The sequence below is a fragment of the Antrostomus carolinensis genome, unplaced genomic scaffold (assembly GCF_000700745.2).
Source record: "Antrostomus carolinensis isolate BGI_N321 unplaced genomic scaffold, ASM70074v2 scaffold521, whole genome shotgun sequence".
NCBI classification, from domain to species: domain Eukaryota; kingdom Metazoa; phylum Chordata; class Aves; order Caprimulgiformes; family Caprimulgidae; genus Antrostomus; species Antrostomus carolinensis.
In genome coordinates this window covers 35,091-58,246 of record NW_010293753.1, presented here as the reverse complement: position 1 = coordinate 58,246, position 23,156 = coordinate 35,091, and the positions used below count along the sequence as shown (strand labels likewise).

At 38.1% G+C, this 23,156-nt stretch overlaps 1 protein-coding gene across 1 annotated transcript in view; it reads left to right on the top strand.

The window, feature by feature from the left end:
- Positions 1 to 22,767, top strand: part of LRCH3 (leucine rich repeats and calponin homology domain containing 3) — a gene marked incomplete at its 5' end in the record, with an annotated part of 31,118 nt that extends 8,351 nt beyond the window's left edge. The window contains 15 exons of the mRNA XM_029087326.1: positions 1,665 to 1,813; positions 3,005 to 3,081; positions 5,786 to 5,881; positions 6,322 to 6,373; positions 6,529 to 6,669; positions 7,798 to 7,845; positions 8,988 to 9,041; positions 12,532 to 12,612; positions 13,981 to 14,052; positions 14,921 to 14,969; positions 15,472 to 15,585; positions 16,233 to 16,351; positions 17,888 to 18,025; positions 20,183 to 20,260; positions 22,567 to 22,767. Coding sequence (XP_028943159.1) covers positions 1,665 to 1,813; positions 3,005 to 3,081; positions 5,786 to 5,881; positions 6,322 to 6,373; positions 6,529 to 6,669; positions 7,798 to 7,845; positions 8,988 to 9,041; positions 12,532 to 12,612; positions 13,981 to 14,052; positions 14,921 to 14,969; positions 15,472 to 15,585; positions 16,233 to 16,351; positions 17,888 to 18,025; positions 20,183 to 20,260; positions 22,567 to 22,767 — 1,469 coding nt within the window. The remainder of the gene's footprint in view (positions 1 to 1,664; positions 1,814 to 3,004; positions 3,082 to 5,785; positions 5,882 to 6,321; positions 6,374 to 6,528; positions 6,670 to 7,797; positions 7,846 to 8,987; positions 9,042 to 12,531; positions 12,613 to 13,980; positions 14,053 to 14,920; positions 14,970 to 15,471; positions 15,586 to 16,232; positions 16,352 to 17,887; positions 18,026 to 20,182; positions 20,261 to 22,566) is intronic.
- Between the last annotated feature and the right edge of the window lie 389 nt (positions 22,768 to 23,156).

Here is a 23,156-nt window from a genome sequence, read left to right as displayed (position 1 = left end):
TAGTTTTAATCTTCTCTGCCCAAATCCCACTTTTTCTTCTTTCTTCCCTCCCCCTTCATCTTTTGCCATCTTCTTTTCTTGATCTTATTCTTCACTGCCACAATATTTTGTTTTCTTTGCCACCTCCTAGAAATAGCTGAAATTTGGATGACTCGCGCTTTTACACATTAACAGACCAAAAATTCAGTTCAAACAGTTAAAAGAAATAACTTGGCAAAGTTAGAAGAATTGAAGACATGGTGGAAGCTGTGGGCAGCCTTAATAACAGGCAGTGCTGCCAGCTCCGTCTCTAAGACTGACTTTATTTTGTTCTTTGGGTTTTATACACCAGGGATTTCAAAATACTTCGCTAGTCTTTTAAGATGGAGCACAGTCAGTTCATGAGTAGGAGTATCTGAGAGGGGCACAAGCCGTGGCATGTGGCTGTCAGTGATCCAGGAGATCCTGTCCAGTTTTGTGTTCCTAACACAAATGCTAATGTCTTTCACCCTCTGTTGTATTATTATTATTGTTAATATTATTATTTAAGTTTAATAAGCAAGGCTAGAAAGAAGGGCTTTTTTGTTTTGATTTGTTTTGTTGAGGTTTTTTTAAGGGTTTTAAACTGAGATGGAGATTCAGTGAAGCCAAAGTACATAGGAATGCTGTTTTGGATGGTTGTAGTAGCAGAGGAGGTGGCTTTGGCAGTAACAGTTGCTAGATTGTGTGGTGAGGCAAAGAGAAGAAGTCTGTTTTAGACAAGCAGGAAAGGGGCGGGGGAGTAGAAAAAGAATGTCTGCAAGAGAGTCTGGAGCAAGTCTGGGGAGAGTTTTAAGAAAAAGAAAGCTGTAGTGCTCAGAAAGGGAGCTCATGCTTTCCCTTGCATCCCCAGCACAATATTTTCACCAGGGTAGTTTGCTCAATGTCATGACTCTCAGAATCCTGGACAGAATGTGTAAAAAGCAGTGACAAGTGAAAAAATTGCCCTACGTTTAATATTGTCCACACAAGGAAAAATCAATCCTAGCCAAACTGCTCTGTTTTTTGGTCTCATTTCAATGATTCCCAATTTCTTTATTCATCCCTCTTTTAAAATAAAACTGCAGGTGCTTTGATATTTTTAGAAGGGTTTTGTTGTTTCTGTGCTGTCCTTGTTATTTCCACATACACTTTTTATATTGCATTTGCATCCAGATAACTTGAACGTGCTGCCCTCTGTTTTGTAGTAAAAATAGTAGAAGTATCTGTTATATCCGTTCTGATTTTTCTGACAGAGATTAATTAGAACTGAGAGAAATTATTCAAAATGTAAACAAATCACTGTACAGTCTTGGTGTTAGCTGATAGATTTTGATAGATAGTTTTCGGTATTGAAAAAAAAAATCACAGTATTTACAGGATTTTTTCAGTCACTGCAAAAGAATCTGTAGCCAACCATTTAAAACTATCTGCTTGATACATGTTTCTCATTGTTTTTTAAAAAACATTGCTTTTGTCATTATTTCAAAATCTGATGTTTAACAAATATTAGTGGGCCAGGCAAAATTCAAGAGCTTTTAGACTCAGCTTTCCCAGACAGAAGAAAAATAGGAGGGCCTTAGTTCCTGACATAGCTTTTGAGTTGTTTTTTTCCTCTCCTGTTGGTTATCTAATTATGAGTGTTTCTGTTGTGTATGTATGTCAAGTGGAACATGATCTGGATCAGATCGACTATATTGATAGTTGTGCCACAGAAGAGGAGGAGGAAGAGGTGAGGCAACCCAAGGGCATGGACTCAGACAGCCTCAGCTCACAGTTCATGGCATATATCGACCAGCGGCGAATCACTAATGAGGTGATGCTTTTACTTAAATTACATGAATTTGTATGCCCCAGGAAAGCCTTTGTGATAGTATTAATGCTTCTTGTCCTAGAGGTTTTCTTTGTTTCGTTGTTGTGTGGGGTTTTTGTTTGAATGTTTCTTTATTGTTTTTTGAAAAAGACTTTTTTTTTTATTAAGTCTGATCTGGGGCAAGAGCCCAGTGTTGTGCTTTGTGGAGGGTCAGAGCTGGAGTGTTGAGCTGCTCCCAAGTGCCCTTTGGGATATGTGGAGTAAGTCTAAGGCAGCCACGCTGCTTTCCTGTCATGAGTTCTTGCAAGCTTGTGCTTTAGCTGTGTGTGAAGTAAATAGTTTTTCCAAAGGAGTGCTCTCTTCAGAAAATGCTGAAGTTGATGCTTCCAACTGGTAATTGGTGATATCTAGAAAACTGTTAACCTTTACTTGGTAGTACTGAATATATATCAGCTATCTGTTCATAAAAATGTAAGTGTTTGCTTTTAACTGAAGCAGTACTTTAATACTTAGTACTCTAGTACAGTGCTCTAATACTTAGGAAGGCTAACTGTATGTGGTGTGGCACACACATACCATCATGAGTGAAAATTGGGAAGTTGATCTTGAAAAGTTTCCATTTCCCTGTGTTAATGGGTATCAGTAGAAGTTTTACAATAGCCCAAAGAGCAATATGTCTCTGTTCCCAGTGGGATAAATTATTTCATAGTTCAAATTAATCCTGAGATGTTCTCATTCATCCCAGGTTTTGCTTTCTTATTCCCTCTGTGACCTGTCTTAAGGCATCATAAGAGAGCATCAGCTATTGTGTCCTGTATTTCTGAGAGTCCAGACTGCATTGCTGTACACTTGGATATACATTCTTTGGAGCATAACTCTACATTTCTTCTGTGTTACATTATTTTTTATCTACATTTACTTCTCTGCATAATTATTCATAGTGGAGGTTTTTAAACTCCTAAATCTATCATTAGGCGTATTTAATATTGAAAGTAAAGTTTCTTAAATCACAGGAGAAAATAAAAGTGAGCTTGCCTAGTTGGAAATTAACATCCCTGACCTATGTTTTGTGGTTCTTTGTCAAGTATTTAGAATACCAGTAGTTACAAATGTTGCTCTACAAAGAGATTCTTTGACATTAATGTGCAGTGTTCTGAACGAGTCGCTAACAGTCTTCTGTGTTATTTTGCTTAGAGTTCCCCAGTAAAGCCTGTATCCATCAGAGAATTTCAGAGAACGGAGGATACAAAACGATATTTACATCAAAACAGGTAAGAATAGTGGTAACAGTAATTTTATCCAAAGTTTCATGATGAATGCAGAGCACATGTTTACTGAATGTGTTTAGAAAATGACATTGTTTTCTGTTGCTTCACCAGAAATGCGCAGGGGACTTTATTTATAAGTTACTGCTCCAGATTAGGAATTTCTGTTCTAACAATGGCAGTGACCACAGGCTCGACTGTTCTAGGCCAGAGCTCATCTCTGAGTCGGTTGGTTAAATAAATCTGCCAAATTAAATGGTATACTCTTAAACTGATTTAATATCTGTTTTTCATTATTTAATTTGTGCTTTGATTAAATAGTTGACTTAAGCTATATTACATAAAGGGCAGAAGGTATAAACGCACTGCAGGTTCAGGGGAAGCATAATGAGTGTATCTGATGTGCTGTGAGGTCACATTCTTGGGTGACTCGTGGTGGGTGTAGTACCATGGGGTTAGTTTAATTTAAAATGTGCTTTTCTATGCCATAATCGTGAGCTTACATGAGGGGAAGAGGGATAGAATGGGAGTCAGTGCTGAAAACAGGTTTCTTAGTTTAATGAAGTAGACTTTTTTAATTATGTCCATACTCCATAATGATTGCTTGGCTTATTGGAGGGAATGCTTACCCATAAAATATGGGTCAGAGTTGGACAGGATATAAATGAGGTCGTTAGGTCTGAGAAGAGACTTTGAGTGTCTAATTAAAAGAACAGGAGATAAGCAAATGTATAGCTTCTTGCAAATGGGACTAAAATCAAAATTGATAGAAACTTTAACATGCCATTGAAGCATTTGAGTATTCTGTGGGGTGAAAGCGAACATGCAAGGACTCAGCAAACAAACAGCTCAACTGTACTAGGAATGTTAAAACAACTGCTAGCCATAAGGATGTCATTACTTATGCTGTCAGTAGAAATTATTTTTAATGGCATTGAAAGAGAAAACTAAATCAAGACTATTGCATAAATTTTTCCAGAGTTATGGCAACATTTTAATAGGAATTTTGTGTAGTCAGTGCGCAGATACAGTAGCTGTACTGATGGAAAGGAGGGTAACTCATAAAGCATATATCAGCATTCCTTATCCTGTAGTGTCTACACGCAAGGCATAAAATAATACAGCAGTCTGACGTGTTCTCCCCAAATAAAGTGAGTGCTCTTGGTTTGAAAGATTGATTTTTTGTTTGTTTGTTTGTTTTTCTATTGGAATGTTTGTTGTCAACACAGAAGTAGTTAGACTTTACAAACACTGCATTCCGTGGTGCATCTGAAGGAAATAAGACAAGAGAAGGCTAGTTAGCCAGGAGAGAGCTGCTGTTTACATAGACAGAATTTAATGATAAAGGAAATTGTAATTCATTAGGGTACCCAGTGTCTAACTTAAGGATGGCAGTGGATGTTCATGCGGGAGTAGTTAATCAACAATCTAAATGAATTGTAGCTTATTTGTATTATGCTGCAGCAGAGTGAAATTGTTAATGAGGCACTAAAACCAGGTCATATTGTTGCTGCCTTCAAAATTGTGGAAAAACAGCCATATGACAATGAGTAATTTTTTATTATTTTTTTTTATTTTAAGCTTGTATTAGTCAAATATTTCATTTGTGGCAACCACGAGCTGTAAACTGCTTCCACAGTAATTCTCTGCAAATGCCTTGGCAGGCAGCCTCTTCTTTTTCTTTTTTTTTCTCTTCAGCATGCTGGAGCCATTAGAACTCTTAAATTGGATGTAATGCAGGCTTCATCTCAAAATACTTAGATTAGTTGATTCAATTCAGTAAATACAGTTTGTGGCTCTGCGCAGCCTGTGGTGCGTTCCTGATGCAGCAGAGCAAAGCTGTGTGTGCTCTGGTCTGAATGATCTCAGTCCTGTCTGTTCAAAACAGCAGAGTAATGGATTTGTCATGTGGATCAGGGCTAATTTAAGTAACAGAGGAGACCTGTAGCATATGATCTTCCACTCTCTTAAGCTTCTCTGTGCAGAATAGATATTAAGTCTACACACAGACACCATGACTGACTTTTTTTGGAAATGCATTGGGAAGTGTCTTTCTCTTCCCTAATTGCCCCAGGGGTGACGGTTGCAGAATCTAGGCTGTCAAGAGTGATCTCAGTTTCCATCAACTTTCCTTCTAGGAAGGAACATGGCAGGGAACATGCTGTTGACTATAGACCTTGGGAATAGTTTCAGTGCTAGCAGCTGCCTTCTAGCAAAGAACTGACTCCAAAATTTCTCTTTACTGTTGATGCAATGGATGAGAGACAGATTGTTTCTTGTTTACCTTGTGACTTTGGCTTGTATCACTGACAGTTAGAAAGTCATCACTTAATGAGTGAAGGGAGCAAATTTATTGTGAAAATATCAGAGGATGCTAATGTTTAAAAGTAATTCTGTTCTTTACAGAGCATAGTAGGGGCCACAATAACCAGAACATATCCTTAAGAGAGATATTCCATTTTTGTGTATTTTGAAATCATTGCTAAGCAAGTTAGATTTATTTTATTATGAACTGCAGTAGTTGTTCTCTGACTTGGTATCTCAACATGATTTCTTTAGTCATCCTAAATTTCACTTTTGTGGTTATCTGAAGCTAATTGTCTAGGCAATTACTCTTACAAAACCAGCTGTAATCTAGAAAAGAATTCATCTGACAGCACTTTATATGCATCAGTGGCCAATCCCCCTTCCACCCGGTGTTTACCCACAGGGATACTGATGAATTACGAAGACCTGAAACTCTAAATTTGATGCAGGACAGAGAGCATCACCAAGTACTAAGGAGTTACGTGGACAGGACAGAGAGGTAGGGAAATGAAACATATGGTTTCTACTGATTAATTTATTTCCCCCTTACCCCTAAATAACCATAGTAGCCAGTTGCTCCTCTAAATGAGGATCATCTGCAAAGTTCCTGGATTGGTTACTTAACTAACTCTTGAGAATGGATATAAAGTACTGGGTACCTCAGTGTAATAGGTCAGACGTACAATCCCATTGTTACATCTTGAGCTGTAGAAAAATTCTGTCACACTTCAGGAGAAGAGATAGAAATGACTGCACAAAATCTGTCATGCACAACGAGTTAAATTGTTATCGCAGCAGTTGGTTTGACAGCTTTGCTTACTAAGCGGTTACTCTTCTGATTTGATGAGGTACTTGTGTGTCACTGACAACTCATGTATGAAAATTTGTTTATATTTAAGAGAAAAAGCCTACTTACTCTCTGTTTTTTCCATTTGTCAGACCTCAGCCTGATTCACCGTACTTTCTCTCTCTATCAAGTCACCACAGTCAGGTAACACATTGAACTCTACTATTTTATTCTTTGGGATGAGTTTGATGCAAAACCATACTTGTGTTAGCCATAAGACATGGACTATTTCTCCATAACCTCTCTGTTTTACCCTGTGTGGCTCTGTCCTTACGGCCTGCTGCACTGTTTTGTTCCAGGTGCCCAGTACAGATCCTGAGCTGCACCGCAGGCACATAGAGCGTACCCGTCGGGAGGCCCAGCTAGCAGCACTTCAGTACGAGGAGGAGAGGATGAGAACAAAACAGATCCAGAGAGAAGCTGTCCTTGACTTTGTTAAGGTATTTCCTTTTAGTACCTACTTGATACTTTATGTTTTCTGAATCCCCTAATGAAAATTCATTGCCAAGATCATTGATACTTGTACGTTGCACTATTGGGCAGGCACGGCACTTTATAAAGAAAATGGAGAAATAGCATTTAATTGCATTCAGTGTTGGTGATGTAGCTTAACATAGACAAAACTAGAACTGGGGAGGGAGATGGAGGAGATTTACCCAACATTTGATTGTTGCAAAGGATTCTGGTTTTATGTAGTCCACCTCATTCTCTTAATTTTTCATTTGCACTGATGTGACAGGGTTGGTATAAGAAAGAAGGGGTCTTTATTTGAGAAGGCATAGAGGCAGCTTAATTTTGAAGGCAGTTTTGGCAAAGAAAGCAATCATACACACAAGAAGATAACGTTGCCTGATCTATTTTGATAATTTACGACGCATAAATAAGTTACCTCCAGGTAAAGCACAAGTGCAAATTTTTGGTACATCAGATATTCTGTGGACACTGTGTCTTCTCTTTCTCTTTCACTGCAGTCGATATGAAGTGGTCTGCTCTTTTAACATGCAAATTTGTTTATACTAATTAACTTAAATTTATTTTACTGTTTACTGCTCTGGTGACCTACCCAAATCTCACCATCACAAATTTAAGAAATGTTACATCTCAGACCCCTGGCAAAGTTTTGTAGAAAAGCTGCTTTTAGTAAAGATTCAGCTCAGTTTTTCAGTTAAAAAGACTTTAGATATTCAGGATGCATTTTGTTCATTGATGAGCCTTTTGGGGTTTTTGGTTGTGGTTGGTTTTTTTTCCCATTGCCTTTGTTATTCATGAGGACTTCATTCTCAGCAATTAAATTCCTCCCTTGGGTTATATTTTGGGTTTATTATGCATCTTTAATATGCAAAACCAATTTTTTGGTTTTGTGTGGAATAAAGGATGGGTTTTTACTAATAGTATCAGTGAAGCTTAGGCTCAGTGGAAACTTTAAATTTCCCCAATGCATGTTTTATTTAAAAACTAAGACCTCTTGCATTTCAAAACACTTCTAAGTTATGCTGGCTTCTTCTGAGCTTTTGTTTCTCTGTCACAGTACTATAAATTAGTCTTTCATTTTTCCTTTTTGTCTATAGCAAAAAGCATCGTTAAGTCCTCAGAAGCAAAGTCCCCTGGATAGTGAGGTAAGAGTCCATTTAGATTATTACTAGGGATGTCAGCACCTGAATTCTTGGCTCTCTCCATCAGAGATATTTTCCTGATTGTGGAGAACTCTTCAGGACTGGGTTATAACATAGTTTTTTCACACTTAATAAGCCTTGGGTTGGTTTTTGGTTTTTTTTTGCTTATGGGATCAGTCTAATATTTCCTTCTGTTCATGTAGATTGCCTGTCTGGGTGTGCTGTTTTATTGTTTCTCGTGTGTTTTCTATGTTCAATACAGACAATATATTTCATATTCCATTTTAAGATGCTTCTTGTGAGCAGTACGTTTAACTTTCTAGTGGGAGTATTCAGACAAGTTACAGTGTTGCAGTCATCTTTCATTAATTCGTTTTCTCCTAATTTCCTATCATTAGATCACCAGTTATCCCAGAAAGATGAAGCATTAGAATTATGAGGGCTATTAGAAAAAGAAATAAATACATTTTTTAAAACGTTTTATTTTAGTGTAGTTTTATAATCAAAACCAGTAGGTCAGTAGGGAACAAAAATCATACAAGGCTCAGTCTTCTAGCATATACAGAGCTGAGCCAATGACATCTGTTTGCTCTCTGCATCAGATTTCTGCATAGTAATAGCTCTTCCACTGCTTGCCAACCCCACTTTCCTCCAGGGGAAGATAAATCACTTGGCAGTGTTAATCAGATCAAAACTTTTAATAATATAATGAATAGAAATAGTTCTTTAGCAGCGTTTTCCAACCAGCTCTTTTTATTTGGTTAGAAAATTACCAAAACATGGAGTATTTTAAATAGTTTTTGCTCCTTTTCCTTCTTGATGTTCTTCTGTTCTTAATTTATTCTTTTTTAAGGGTCCTTTGTTCTACCACAGTAAGAACTGTGAATACATAGTTGTCTGTATTTGCTTGAGACAACACAGAAAGCAGAATAATTGATTCCTAAAGTGATATGAATACACTGTAATTCATGGATCATATGGCTATATATTCCTATACAGTTATGTGTACTTCATGAATTTTTTAAAAGAGCCTCCCAATGCTATAAACAAGCTGTACATGTTCTAAAATGTCTGTCTGTTCACATACCGTGTGTTTCTGACATTCTGTGTGTTTCTGACATTACTCCATCTCTCCCACCTCCCAGTGTCCCTTTCCATCCAGAAGGTCTCAGCATACTGATGATAGTGCCTTGTTAGTGGTAAGATCCTGCACGTAATGGCCTTTTTATGTGGCAGATTCTAGAGCATAGAAATAACAACGTTATGATTCTCTCAGATTAGACCAGCCATTTTAGAGCTAATCTAAATAGCATAAAACATGACCATGTTCTTTGAAAAATGGCTTCGCTATGAACTTTAATAGCATGAATATGTTGAAATTTGTACTGACGGACATTTGTTAATGATATAGTAGTGTTTTTCCACAAAATAATTAAATCTTATCTTTTACTGAGAGCAGAAGAGAATTACTGATAGTAAAGAACAGCTTCTAAAATTAAAAATTATTCACCCCTAGTTATTCTGGTTTGATTTCTTCTCTGTTAGCCTGCTTCCTAATTGCTGTGCTCTTCAGTGTCAAGTAAGCAATTTTAATGCTTCAAGTACAGCCTTCTACTTTAACTTGTCTGCATCCTGCACATGGTGGTTAGAGACATTTTTAATACCTTGGTAACTATGTCATAGCTCAGGGAAAATCTGCTTTACATTTGAACGCTACAAATTATGAAATATCCCTCATACCTTTTTATTGTTTATTGATGAAGTTGTCTTAAAAATAATCTGTTTTGAACACTTAGCAAAAATAAAAACATTTATGTACTTATTTCATGTTTTATGCTATTTCTTCCTTTATGGCATCTTAGCAATGTGGCATAATTAAAGAATATAATTAATGCCATAATCCATGTCTATAAAAGAAAAATACACCTAATTTGCCTGCTGTTGCATGACTGCATGCCTGGGATTTATTTTCTTAATTCACGTGTTTCCATTATCTGCCCAAATTTTCTTTAGGCAGTGCTCTTGGTTAGAATCTCTCTCTAGAACATGTTGGTCAAAATATTTACTATCTCTTTATTCAGACTTTTTGGTTTTCCTACTTTTACATGACTAGCACTGTGTGGCAGAAAAAGAAAGCTTATAATATTGGAGAGAGATTTAGTTGTGATCATGCATGTGCCTGTTTAGAGAAAACACAATCAGTTAGGATATAAAAATGTGCTTACATATTTAGAGAATAAGAAACAGGAGAAAGCAGTGGTTTGGGTGAAGTGTTGATATTCTATTGTCAGTGAATTCATCTTTAGAATGTATTTTTTAAGTACCTTTAAGGACCCCATTTTTGTTTGATTGTGTGATCCCATGACTTTTGTTGTAAATGAGTATATAGAATTTTATGTTACATGACTTGGAATTTTCAGAAATTATTTTGAAACTGGCTTCCATCACCGTTTGTTTCCTTTGTGTCTTTAACCAAGTTACATCTTGCAGGTCACAAAAAAGTGGACAGGCTGGTAGGGATAGATTGAACTAGATTTGAAAGCAATAATTTCTCTATTCATTTTTCTTTTGATTCCTTGCTCTTTTCAGCAGCACTAAATTATAATAGTATGTGAAATACTGGGTTTTCTGAACTGCTGAAGTATGATCTGCTGCTCTGTTTTGCAGTGGAAATACACACTGTGTCTAATGATGACATATGCCAGGGCAGCTGTTTCTGGCAATTATTGTAACTAGAACATTAAGCCCAGGCTAGCTCATTAATTTGTGGCATTTTTGTTTCAACAAATGTATTTTATATGGTAAAAACTTGTTCAACAACAAGAAAATCTTCATTAGTTAGCTTAAAACAAAAAAAAAAAATCTGTCATGAGAGTTGCAATTACTTTTACATTTTTATATTCCATTGCATTTCATTTGATATTTTCCCTGTCCTTATGAGTTTGAAATTTAGCTAGGTCTAATTTCTGAGAGTGTTTTTTTCCTCCACCAAAGTGTAGAGGCATTTCATATCAAAATTCTGTTCACTAATGACAGTTTTCAGTACACATTTTCTATTTACATAGTTTCCTTTCTGTTTTTTTCTCTCTGCATAAAGACTGCATGAAGTAGTATAACCTTTACCTTACAGAACGTTTGGACATCAAAACTTGCAGATAGGTTACTTAAAAAAAATATATAATAATAATTAAAAGTTCTGCTAGATTTTCCACTGATTGTTCTAGCTTTATGGTGTGGGAATAACATTTTGTGGCAAAAGAGGATAATATTACATAGAGATGCAATAAAAGATCTTTTGTACAGCATTTCCTTGTTACGTCAGAGCTCTCTAGATTGAGCAGTTGCTTTTCTTTTGCTCCAAACAATGTTTTCAGCTCAGATGTAAGGAAAAGATTTAAAAAGTAGTAAGTCTAATATGTAATTAGAAAGCAAGTGAGCTTTCTTTTATTTTACTACTTCCTTCTTCTGGAATTGTTACTGCTTTAACAAAAATTTTCTTAAAAACAAAATTTAAGTTTTGAATCTCCTTTTTTAAATCTTACATCACATCTTTTTTGGTCTTCTTGTTGTCTTTTATCACTAATTAACACTAAAATGTATTCACATTATACAGATTACTCTGACTGTTTCTTTCTGTTTGTAAAAAATTTCAGGACAGTCTGTCTGAACTGACAAAATTTCTTTAGTTGTGCATTTTTTCTGTATACCTGTGTTTTGAAGTGAAGTGGAGTTTGGCTCTAGTAGATTTCTTTGTGTTGACTTGTAACAGGCAGACTAATTAAAATGTTGCTGAAGAAATGTAATCACTGGCCTTTCTGAGAAAGTGTGCTGCATACCTCAAAGTTTTATACTAGTCATATCCTGCTTGCTGTTCTCACAAGGATAGTCCCACTCGTTAAAATTGAGTTTACTTGTTGAGATAGCATCAAGGCTTCAGACTTGGCTAATGATTTTAGCCTTGATTGCTTAGAAATCTCATTTTTCCCCAAATACCATCTTGTTTTCTCTCATACTGTCCCTTACAAGGTGAGTACTATGGAAAGAAAGAAAGAAACTCAAAACATCCTCTCAAACTGCTGCTCAGTTTCTCTGTTGTGAAGCCTGTGAAATACTTGATAAGCATTAGGCAGCTGGTGTGACCTCTTCCTTTCATAACCTTTGTGTCACTGCTGCCTTGTGCTCCCTTCACTGTGTTGTTTTCTTGTTGTGGTCTCAAACATGGCCTGAGGCCATCGTATTACTGTTAGCACATGGGATCTCTGAAACATTTTCAGTTAAGGCTTTTAGGCACCAATGTGTTCCAAATAATAATGGTATGAGTAAAGTAAGCAGGACTTGAGTTATGCTGACTTGTACTCTGGAGTTTTCTCTCAGACCATTGGCATCCATTTGTGTACTCAAACGTTTAATAATCAGATTCCCTTAAAATAGCCTTATTTGGTTGGTGCAGAGATCTGGCTGGGCTCTGCTTTGGCAGTCCCTGTATCCACGGTTGTTCCTGGCACAGGGAGGTTTCTCTGACTTTGGTGCTAGACCTAGAGGCCGAGTGCAGCACGCACAGTAAGGTGTTGTAAGTCTGAACTGCAGCATCCTGGTTCCTTTTTTATTGTGGCTACCTCTTCTTACAGTTGTTCTTTTCCTCACTCCTTCCCTTCTTCCCTCTCTTTCTTTCCTTGCTGTCCCTGACAGAATGGTTTTGAGCCTCCCTTTGTGTTTGAGATTGACAGTAACACCAATACCATTAAAAGAAGGCCAGGGACTCGCAAACAGGTGAAGAGCATGCAGTGTGTTGCTGTTGTGACTGTCCCACCCTGTGGTGTGCCGTGTTCCCCTTCCCCTCGCCCACTGCTGGGTACGTGGATTGTGATGACTTCTTGTTGGTCTGCGTCAAGGTTGTCTTGTTCTTTTCATATGGGAATAAACAGTTATGTTAATGTTGCAGACCACCTACTTCTGTTTTATTTTACTGTTCTCATATACTAGCTAATGTTTTGCTTAAGTCAAGTGATATTTTGAAACTCTTTAAAACAAAACAAAACAAAATGAAACCCACAATTTTTGTTCTGCACTGCTGTGGAGAAAGAGGCTGTCCCCAGGATCAGCTGTTAAGTCTGCATAGGGCCTAAAGATGTTTGTGTTTTAAGACTTGACCTGAATATAACCTCACCTTCTAGCCCTTCCTGGCTGTACTGTTCTGAAGTGGCAGAATAGTTGCAAATTGTTTAAATACTAACACTCCCAAGTGTGTTGTTCACGTCTGTAGAGTTTCTAGGTGTCATTCTTTTCCTGTGCTGAACTGCCACTTCGCTATTTGAATGCTGTTTCAGAAAGCATAGCTTTATTCTTGAGCCATTCAGCCCTCAAATGTTAACATTTTGATTGTGCTTTCAATAAGACACATTTGGCCTTCTAGATCCACCTATCAGTGACAGGTTGGCATGTTGGAGCTCTTGTTCAGTGAACATGGAAAGTTGTTTATTTGGTTGGTTTTGATACTGATTATAATTGAAATTTGGCTACACTTTATTTGTGACAACTCTGTAAATCTTCACACTGACATCTTCCCCAACAGCTAGATTCCACCCACAGAATCTTATTTACTTTGTGTGTAGTTCACCAGGATCAGGATTAGGTGTTTGTGGCAGACACAAATTGTGTATTCTTGAGCCTGTTACATGTGGTTTTCTCTGATTTTACAAAGTTTATAGGAAAATAACTTACTGAAAATGCATACTATACCTGAAACCTTAAAAAGAAAGCTATTTATTTTGAATAGTGGCTCAGAGTGAACTGGTGTAGGATCAAATCTCCTTTTGTCTGATGGCATGGATGTTACATTAGGTGTTACTAAATAAGCTTTTACCTCACTTACTGTTCTTAGTTCTGCTTTTGATGTCACTGTGTTGTGTGTAAAAGAAACCCCACACCTCCCAAGTTTATTAGCCAGAAAGTTCAGGAGGGTAGGAGGGCTTTAACCATAGTTCAGCAAGTGTGTATCTGTTGCCTGTTGAGTGTTTCTGAGAACCTGGTCGTGATCACCTCTTCCTTTATAACTTGTCTGCTGCATTCTGCCTTTGTGCATGAGCTATCAGCCGTTTGCTAACACTGCTACTGCCTTCTCTTTCTTTCTGCATTCAGTCACTCTCAGGGTTGAATCAAGAAAGCTGTGCTACTGCCCTGCCTAATGTCTCTACCTTCAGTCCTGTCAAGGTATCTCTTGCTATTATCATTCACCAGTAAAGCCAACAAAAAACTCTTGTATCTACACATCTGTTTGAACAGGTGTTAGTCTGTCAGCTTCTAATCAAAAGTTCAGGTAGGGTATGAATCTGATTTACCTGATGAAACTACTATATTACCTCATCTTAGCTTTAGGCTGTGTCTGCAGGAGGCCTAAGCTATAAAAACATGGTAACCAGTCTCTGCTCTGAGGGGTTCTTGGTTGTCTTTCATGTTGCTTTTCTGTACAAGATTATTTACTCTTGACCAAGCTGAGTTCATCAAAAGTACTCTTGTATTTTACCCGCTTACTTTTGAATACAGATATCCTGTATTTCTTTCTCTTCTGTGGAAACTGCTATACTGAATGCATTCATCACAAGAAATCATTAGTCTGTGTAAGCACTGTAATAAAATCACGGTGTGTTTCACTGGGGAGAGTGATGTTCAGGAAACAGCAGCTTTGCATTAGCAAAGGTGTCAAAGAGGTATTATTGGTGCTGCTGTAATGCAAGTTCTGCATGTTACTTAATTATCTGTTTTTCTGTCCCCTCTTTGCAAAGAATACTTTGAAAGTGTTAGTTGTAAGGAAGAGTAAACAAAGATCTGTCATTGGACAGTCAGTGCTGGTTTTCCTCAGAAAAAAGCAATTGTGTCATTTCTGCAAAAGAAAAAATTTTGTCGCTTTCTGTAGAGATGAGACTTGGGGAACAACATGCTGTGGTTTTCCACATTTCTGTTTCCTTTCTGAAACACAGTTTAGGTGGATGGAACCTTTTTTAAAACACAGCAAATGAAAATGTAGTCACAGCTTTTCCAGATTAGGACCATTTATACTCTTCTGCTCTTTTGTCCACAGAGTGATGACAGATCCACCATCTCCTCCGGCTCACCTACCACTCAGACAGGTAACAGGGAGAGAAAGAAAAAATTCTGAAAAATAAGATCAAAATGCCTGCTTGCTTATTTGTACTATGAAGAGAAGGGAGTGTATGTTCCCATCTCTGTATGTGGCACTGCTGTATTTGAGAACTTACCCAGTTATCTGGGTCCCCTTAGAAATACATGAAGGAGGAGACAAGAGGGGTGAATTATGTCTTCAGGCAGAGTGTAGGGTTTGGCTGGTTTAGGCCTTCATAGAGGCTTTGGCACACAGATGCATTCAGCAACAGTCAGAACAGTTGTTGGAATTGGTATGTGGAATGTGCTTTGCATGCAAGTGTCCTTGGAAGTGTCTTTTCCTGCTCTGTGCTTTTATCATGCATGGCTGTAATTTATTTTGTCATTATTATATTAAAATTTTTGTTTTGTTCTTTTTAATTACCACATTGCAGAACCCATTTCCTATTTAAATGCTAACCATTTCCTTCTTCCTCCTTTCCTTTCCTGTGCCTTTCCACATTTGTTTAGTCCACCTTTCCCCTCCATATCCTGGCCATGCAGCCCCGCCTTCCTATAGAAACCCTTCCCAGCGACCCGAGAGTTTCCTTTTCCGAGCAGCTGTCAGGGATGAAGCAAACAAAGGTAGGTTATGTAGCTCAGAAATTAGCTAGTTTTGCTACATTGTATTAACATCTGCATTACCTAGGTTTTGCACTGTTTGGTTACTTCAGGTCATTATCAGGTCTAAACTACTTTTAGAGTTCCATTTATAGACACATGGCATTAAATACTTTCTGAATAAGCATTTTTTTATTTAGAGCTGTCAGATATTATTTTTTCATATTTGTGGAAATGTGGGAATTTGTTGTTCCTGCTGTGTGCTTACATCTGAAAAGACAACCAAGGAAATGCTACAAAAGCCTTCAACAGCTGATGCAGGCAGCTTGATAAATTTTGCATTGCACAGTAGCACATAATTGCAATTTCTGTAGAAAGACTGAACTGTTTCAACATACTCCATCTGGCAAAACTTTGTCCTCCTTTGTGAATTACTGTTATCCAACAAAAAGAACAGAACCTAAACAGAAAGGAAAATGTGTTAAAGAACACCTCGTTTGGATTAGTGGATCATTAGTTTGATTAATAGTCAAGTGAAGGAAACAGATTTGTGAAAAGGAATGCACTGTACCCGTTCAGGACCCTTGTGTGTGCATGGAGAGTACAGCAGTGAAGGACCATCAGCCAAACCGTGCTTAGTGATTTTTCTTTCCTTCATGTTGCTTTTTTAGCTGCTACTTCATCTTCTACCCGTGCCTTGTCTCCTGCTAATGATTCTGCAGACCCTAGAGTAAGACAAAGCTCCAAACAGCGAGAGGAGGAGCTGGAGCTAATAGAGCAGCTGCGTAAGGTAGGTGCTGCCAGAAGCCAGTGTGTGGACATCTCAGTAAATGCATTGCATGCACCCTGCTAAATCTGTCCTTGTGTTTTACACCACTTTTACTGAATCAATATGGTGCACAGTTCACCAAAATTAAATGGCATTGTACATTCTAAGTTGTTCTTTCATATGGCAGTGGTGTTCACTTTGGTTTTTGTGGTGGATAAAGTCAGCTTCAAATTCTGTAAAATAAGCTGACTCCTGCTTCTGGGTGTCTGGTAGTCTCTGCTTTTAAAATGCATGTGTGCTTTCTTCCTTCCTTGTTAGCCTTCACACTTGTAAGGAGCTCCCTGGAAAGTTGCCTTACTGTCTTCCTTTTAATCTCATTTTTTAAAACTCCTCTTTTCTGTAAAGCCCCCAGAAAAGCAGATGGAGTGCAGGGACTGTGCTAGTCGTGCTGACTGTGTGGTTTCCTTGTGTGCTCTGGATCTATCTATTGATTCTTGCCTTATCTTTAGTTAAGTGCAGAACATCTGAGGCACAAATATTCCTTATACTTGTGGTTTTTGTCAGGGCACCACACTCCTGGTTTGTGCACGGGTACAATGACAATACCCATGAATATTTAAAATGCCACATGACATTAAGGTATGGCTCTGCTTTTCCCCAGACTTGTTTCTGGAGACCGCGCAGGGATTCCTTGAGGTGCTCTAATTAATTGTTTGAACTTTCCCAAGAAATGAGAATTCCTACTTGTTGAAGCTGATTGTTAAAGCCATAAGCACCCCAGATGGACAGAGAGAGTTCCTTCTCTTTGTAAATTTTAAAGTAAGGACAATCTCCTTTCTCTAAAAGGAGAAAGTTATTTTAAATAAAACAAAACAAAACTTGGTGCTATTTGCAGACCCTCTCTTCAGTTATCTCAGAATGCTTTGTATGTAGTCTGTCTCTTGTTCTGCTTCCCAGGTAAACATAAATTTATTTTCTTTTTTTTTTTTAAATACTTAAAAAAAAATATAGATACAGTGTAACAACTCAGCGAAATTTACACAGCGTTTGAAATAAGATTAAAGGCCTGAATTTTTATTCATTCCCTTACACAAATGCTACCTACCTCATTTTTTTAAAAAACTACTTTTGCCAAGTAGTTTAGGGTTTTTTTTACAAGCAAAAATGTTGTCTTGACTTTGTTAACTGTGGTGTTCTCCAACCCACAAGAACAATTATTTTCACTTCCCCTGGCAGAACCATTCTCTGAGAATATGTAGGATTAGGAATACTGTTCCTAGACTCTGATTTCCATTATTTTTGAATAATGGTTGCATTAGTCCCCTGTGCAGGACAATGAAAACTGTCCATCGTTGAACTCAATTGCTCCCAGATTGTGGTCAGCTCTGGGCCACAGTAATGCGCAGAGCTTTCCTTGATGTTATTCAGAAAGCTGTTTGGAAATGTCATGAGGGTGGACAACGAGTTGTAATGCAACCACTCTGCCTCTTATAAAATGTTCTGCAGAATGAAACAGTTGGAGGAAACAAGCTCTTACTTTTTCTTATTTTTCTACAGAATATAGAGTCACGGTTGAAAGTGTCGTTGCCCAGCGACCTCGGAGCAGCTCTCACCGATGGTGTCGTTCTGTGCCATTTAGCTAATCACGTGCGTCCCCGATCTGTTCCCAGCATTCATGTCCCCTCACCTGCTGTTGTAAGTATGTAATAATGAAGGTGTTTTATAGGTGTCCAAAATAACATCCAGCAAATTCCTGTAATACAGACAAGTGCTAAATTTAGCGTTCTTCTCTGTGAATGTCCATGACCAAAAAATAACTATCTGTTCTGACAAGGTCTATAGTGTCATTAAAAGAAATTACATTTGGGTTTGTTTCATTACATGAAGTTACTTATAACACAGATCATAAGAAAATGTTTAAATTTTCAAGTCTTCCTTATGTTAACTTGAAAGCTAGTGAAATAAAAGAGAGTTCTAGCTTGAAAACTGAAATAGGATATTTGAAAAGATCAAAAGGTCCGAGATGTTCAGGCAAACAGATAGTAGGGAAATACATTTCTACAATGTTAAGGATCCCACTACATGAGACAGTGAAAACAGGCAGAGAAGCCAAGTTGGTTGCTGTGTCCACTTTACAGCACTGTGGATTCCTCTGCTTAGGAATTTTAGCAGAGCACACCTGAGCTACTTGGAGAACAGCATCTCCTGGAACAAAACAAATTCAGTCGTACTTTTGTGATAACAGGAAAAAAGGTGGTTGTATCTGGGGACTGTTCAGAGCAAGGAAGGAAGCACCAGAGAAGTTTGAAGATTTCTGAAGTTGTTTCTCTTACTCTGCCTGTCTGCAGTGTTTCTGGAAGGCAGTGAAGATGATCTGCTTATTTATGTGATCTGTATTTGTGGAAGTCAGAAAGTTCCGGGAAAATATTTAGGGTCAGCTACTGAGAAGTGGTATGGACAGTCAGATTGCTTGTTGTGCACCTTTAAATTGTATGAATAAGGGAAAAAAAATCTGAAGATTGTTCCTGGGAGAAGAAGTTGAAACATGTGTGTTGTGTTTGCTTTTCCTTATTTTGGAGTCAGTCTTTGTGTTGGTTGGAATTTGAACTGGCACTTACAGGGCTGCCTACTATATCATTGTGGTTACTCTCCCTTGGACTTAATGTGAATAAGCAGATGTCCTCATTATTTTGAGAGTTATTGATCTGGACACGCCAACTTTTTAGGCAGATTGTGGAATCCTTCAGAGAAGAGGCATACAGCCGCTATTCAGAAGACTTGCGTCATTGAGGAGATCTTCTCAATGGCTTGGTTTTATCTGCTGTTGCACATTCTGTGTTAGGAATTAAATCGTGGCTTTGTCATATATATCCCAAGGAAGAGGCAGCCCGTAGCCACACGGCTCCAGGAGCAGAAGAGGCATCGTGTCAGTCCTCAGTCACAATGTGATCTTTGTATTCCCTTCGTCCTTCGGGAGAAAGAAGTCAGCACGAGCCTTTAACCTGCTTTCTGGATGGGGAAATACAGCACATTGAGAGGACAGAGCAGAAACCCCCCACTTGGGGAAAAATATTGAACCCACACAGGCCACTGCCTGCTGCTGTGTAGACTATGAGTAGCTTGTTTGAAGCTTGTGTGTCTTTAACCAGAAAAGACTAAGCTTCAAGATTAGAAACCAGACAGAGCCTGTGCCAGGGTATGTCTGTGTAGAGGTGTGAAAGCTGACTGTAGAACAAAGCTTGCTTGAAACACCACCAGTGAGTGCAATTTGAATAGCTATGTCAAACACACCTACAAGGGGTTTACAAGCAGCAAGCTTCAATTCTAATTTTCTTCCATAATTTTCTGGTTTTGTCTAGCCTTCAGCTTTTTTAATCTCTTTATTAACTGAAATGTGGTTTGCTATTTACATATTTTTGTATTGTAGTAATCCAGAACAGACTCCAGATTGCTTCATATCATGGAATTGCTCTGAAATCACAGCATGGAAGCCATGCATGTGTGTTTCGTTCAAAATGTGTTTTTAAAATTACCATACTGTAGTCACTGGAAGTGTTAGCCAGTTTTATGTAATGCCTTGTATATAAATATTGCACAGCTTAGAATTGTCTTTTTTAAAAAAATATCCAGCATTCATAAATTAGCTTTTCATAAAATAACTTTGAAATTTGGGCTTGCTTTTGTAAAGAAAAGCAAACTTCCAACAGAGCCTGCCTTGAATTAGACAAGTTTATGTCATCGCGGTATGATTTTGGCAAAGAGATTTATTAAGAGTTTTATTTAAATAAAAAAAATGAAGAGCTTTTAAAATCCTGCCAATTAAGAATGCCTTCCTCCTTCACTCCTTTGCAGCCTAAACTTACAATGGCAAAATGCAGACGAAATGTGGAGAATTTCTTGGAAGCTTGCAGAAGGATTGGGGTGCCTCAGGTACGTATTTCTGCTGTCCTGATGAAACGTTTCAGGTGCGTGTTTTGTATGTATGTGTTTTGTATGATGGCTCAGAAAATAAAACCTTCTTTGAAAGATTTGATGAAAACAGTATTACTAAAAGTTTAGAAGGAACAGATATGAGCTGTGTCTTGCAGTACAGATCAGATTCATCTTGCATTGTCTTCCAGAGCAAAACTAAGTCAGATACAGTTTGAGGTCTGATTCTTTTACTGCTGTGCCTCAAATTCAGGATAGCTGATGCAGTTCAAGTCTGCCTTTAGAATTGCAAAGTATTTCTATGAAAACAATTGCATTTTCTCAAGATTAGATATTTGACAGCTTAAAAGTGGGATACCATTCGGATGACTTTTTGCATGTGTTACTTTTATCCTAAAACTTTTCATGTTCCTTCAGAATAATTCTCTTACATGAATGTCTTTACTGTCTTACCAACAAGTTGCAGTATTATTGGCCTTTCTCTGATGGCAGCTATCTTTGCATAGATCCTAATTCTTTTTGTTATGTACCGGTGGTAGAAGTCTGTTTTCTGGTATTCCTTGTCCCCTTCTGAAACTTGGAAGATGTAGGAGGTGGGACATATAAAATAGTCCATTTGAGTCCAGTTATCCTGTTTTATGCTGTCTGTCCTTTCCACTTTGTCTTATTCAGCAGCTGTCTCAGTGCAAATAGTTTTGATACATGACGTTTTTCTTAATTTTTCTTCTAGTGCATTAATTGATTTGGCTTCTTATACTCCTAAGCATTAGCATTTCTGTTGTAGGTGCTGTTTTCTTTCTTTTGTATTGTGAAAGGGAAAAATAGTCCAAGTGACTCATTTCCCTGCTATTTCTAAAAGCAATGCACTTGAGTCAGTCATGCAGTATTTCGTAGTGTTTTCAGATAGCTTCACTTGCAGGAATTTGAGCCACTGGGATTTTAGGATGGCATAGTTGTTGAGCTGCCTGGCAATTTCACATGACTAAGTGGAGAATCGCATTAGAATGTGGTAGGGAGTTGTAAGTGATCATTAGTACTTTGAAATCCTGCACTGCTTTGGTCCCCTAAGAAACTTCAGACTTTTACTCCCAGCAAAACTGCACAATATAAATCCATCTGGGACAAAATTGTTCAATTCCATTCCAGCTTCCCTTTTTATATCTCCCTCAGATATGAAGATGTAATTTTTATGGGGTTGCAGTACAGAGCAGATCACTGAAATGACTCACATTCAAAAACAAACAAAAAAGCCACTCCAGGAAAAGTCCCCTATAGACCCCAGTCTGCTACATCTGCTACACCTACTGCCTAGGACCCTCCTGGTTTTCTCATATTTCTTGCTTTAATGTGAAAGAGTTCAAGGAGAGTGTCTCTGGGGAAGCTTACTGAAATACCTCCACCTGAATTCTGAAGTCGCTCTCACACGTCTACATTACGTATGTACTGAGATGTGAACCTAAGATAGCTCTGTGCAAGAATGGCATGGCAGCCTAGTATGTTTTTTCTTGAAAAGATGCCTGCAGGTATTTCCTTTCATTTAAATTCTAATTACAAAAATAAAAGGCTTTCTGAAAGTATGTATCTATGTAGAAAAAAAATTACCTTTTGAGAGGAAGGCTGCTTTTAGAAAATGCCAATTACAGGCACCACAGTGGAGCTGCTATTTCTGTAGGACTTTGCTAGTTAAAGCCCTTGCATCAAAAGGAACCAACAGGTGAACAGATTGATATGTGCATCTAGATTTCTCTGATTTACAGCAGTTACCTGTGTGAAAGGGAGGCAAAAGGTACACAGTGGGAATAGTTATGGAACACTTAAACTCTCATTAGTAATAGATATTTCTGCAGGATACTGCATTCAAGCATCAGTTACATGTAAATAATCCCTTGTCCTACTGTTATCATTAACTAAGATACATGTGGAGACTTGGCCTTATTGAGTACTCGGTGCCAGCAGCATCTCAGAAACCTGTAACCTCTTCATTTCCCCTGGAGGAAAATGGTTTTCACTAAGGCACGTGTAACTGCTGTGTCTTCAACACCAAAGAATACCTACATGTTTAAGCTGCAGGGGTGACAGGTGCCTCACTGAACACTCAGTGTTTGCATTAAGTGAGTTGTTTGCAATGGGAATCTTGCCGATTCCTTTGTGAGAATTAACCAGCTGTGACTGTGATACGCTTCTCAAACGTGTAGGTTATATCTGAGATGTCTGATGACTGACTGCTTCGTGAATGTTGCTATGGCTAACTGACTGACCTTTTTTTTTCTGTCTGTTTTCCCTTCCTGCTCACACACTCTGGACAGGACAATCTTTGTTCCCCTTCTGACATTCTTCAGCTAAACCTCAGCGTTAAAAGAACAGTTGAGACTCTTCTTTCCCTGGGGACAGATTCAGAAGAATCCAGTCTTGTCTCTCTTTCCATTCAGCTCTGGGGCTTTGTGGTGTTTTACTGTACTCTAATGCTAACGCTCTGTATGTTCTATCGCTGGGTCTTTTTTCTCTAGCTGAAGGATAGTGTTGCTGCTTCCTCCCTCCGTCACTCCAGCTTGGAAAAGGATTTTGGTTTTTGTCAAGATTTGTGTATGAAGTGCTTTCTTTCCCACTGATGGGACAGAGGTGGCAAGTACGATGTGTAAACACATTGGTGCACCCACACAACCATCTGTGACCTAATTCACATTTGTATTTGCTGTGTCATGTGTAGCAGATCTAATGCTTTCACAGGGGAGGAAGTGCTGTCTGTGGGCTAGAGCAAGGGACTGAGGCTGGAACATGTGGGTGCATGCTGCAGTCTGCCAACGAGTGGTATATTACTGGGAAAACTGCGTTGTCAGGTTGTGCCTCAGTTTCCCCATCTGTATAATGGGAATTGCACCCAATTTGGTAAATTGCC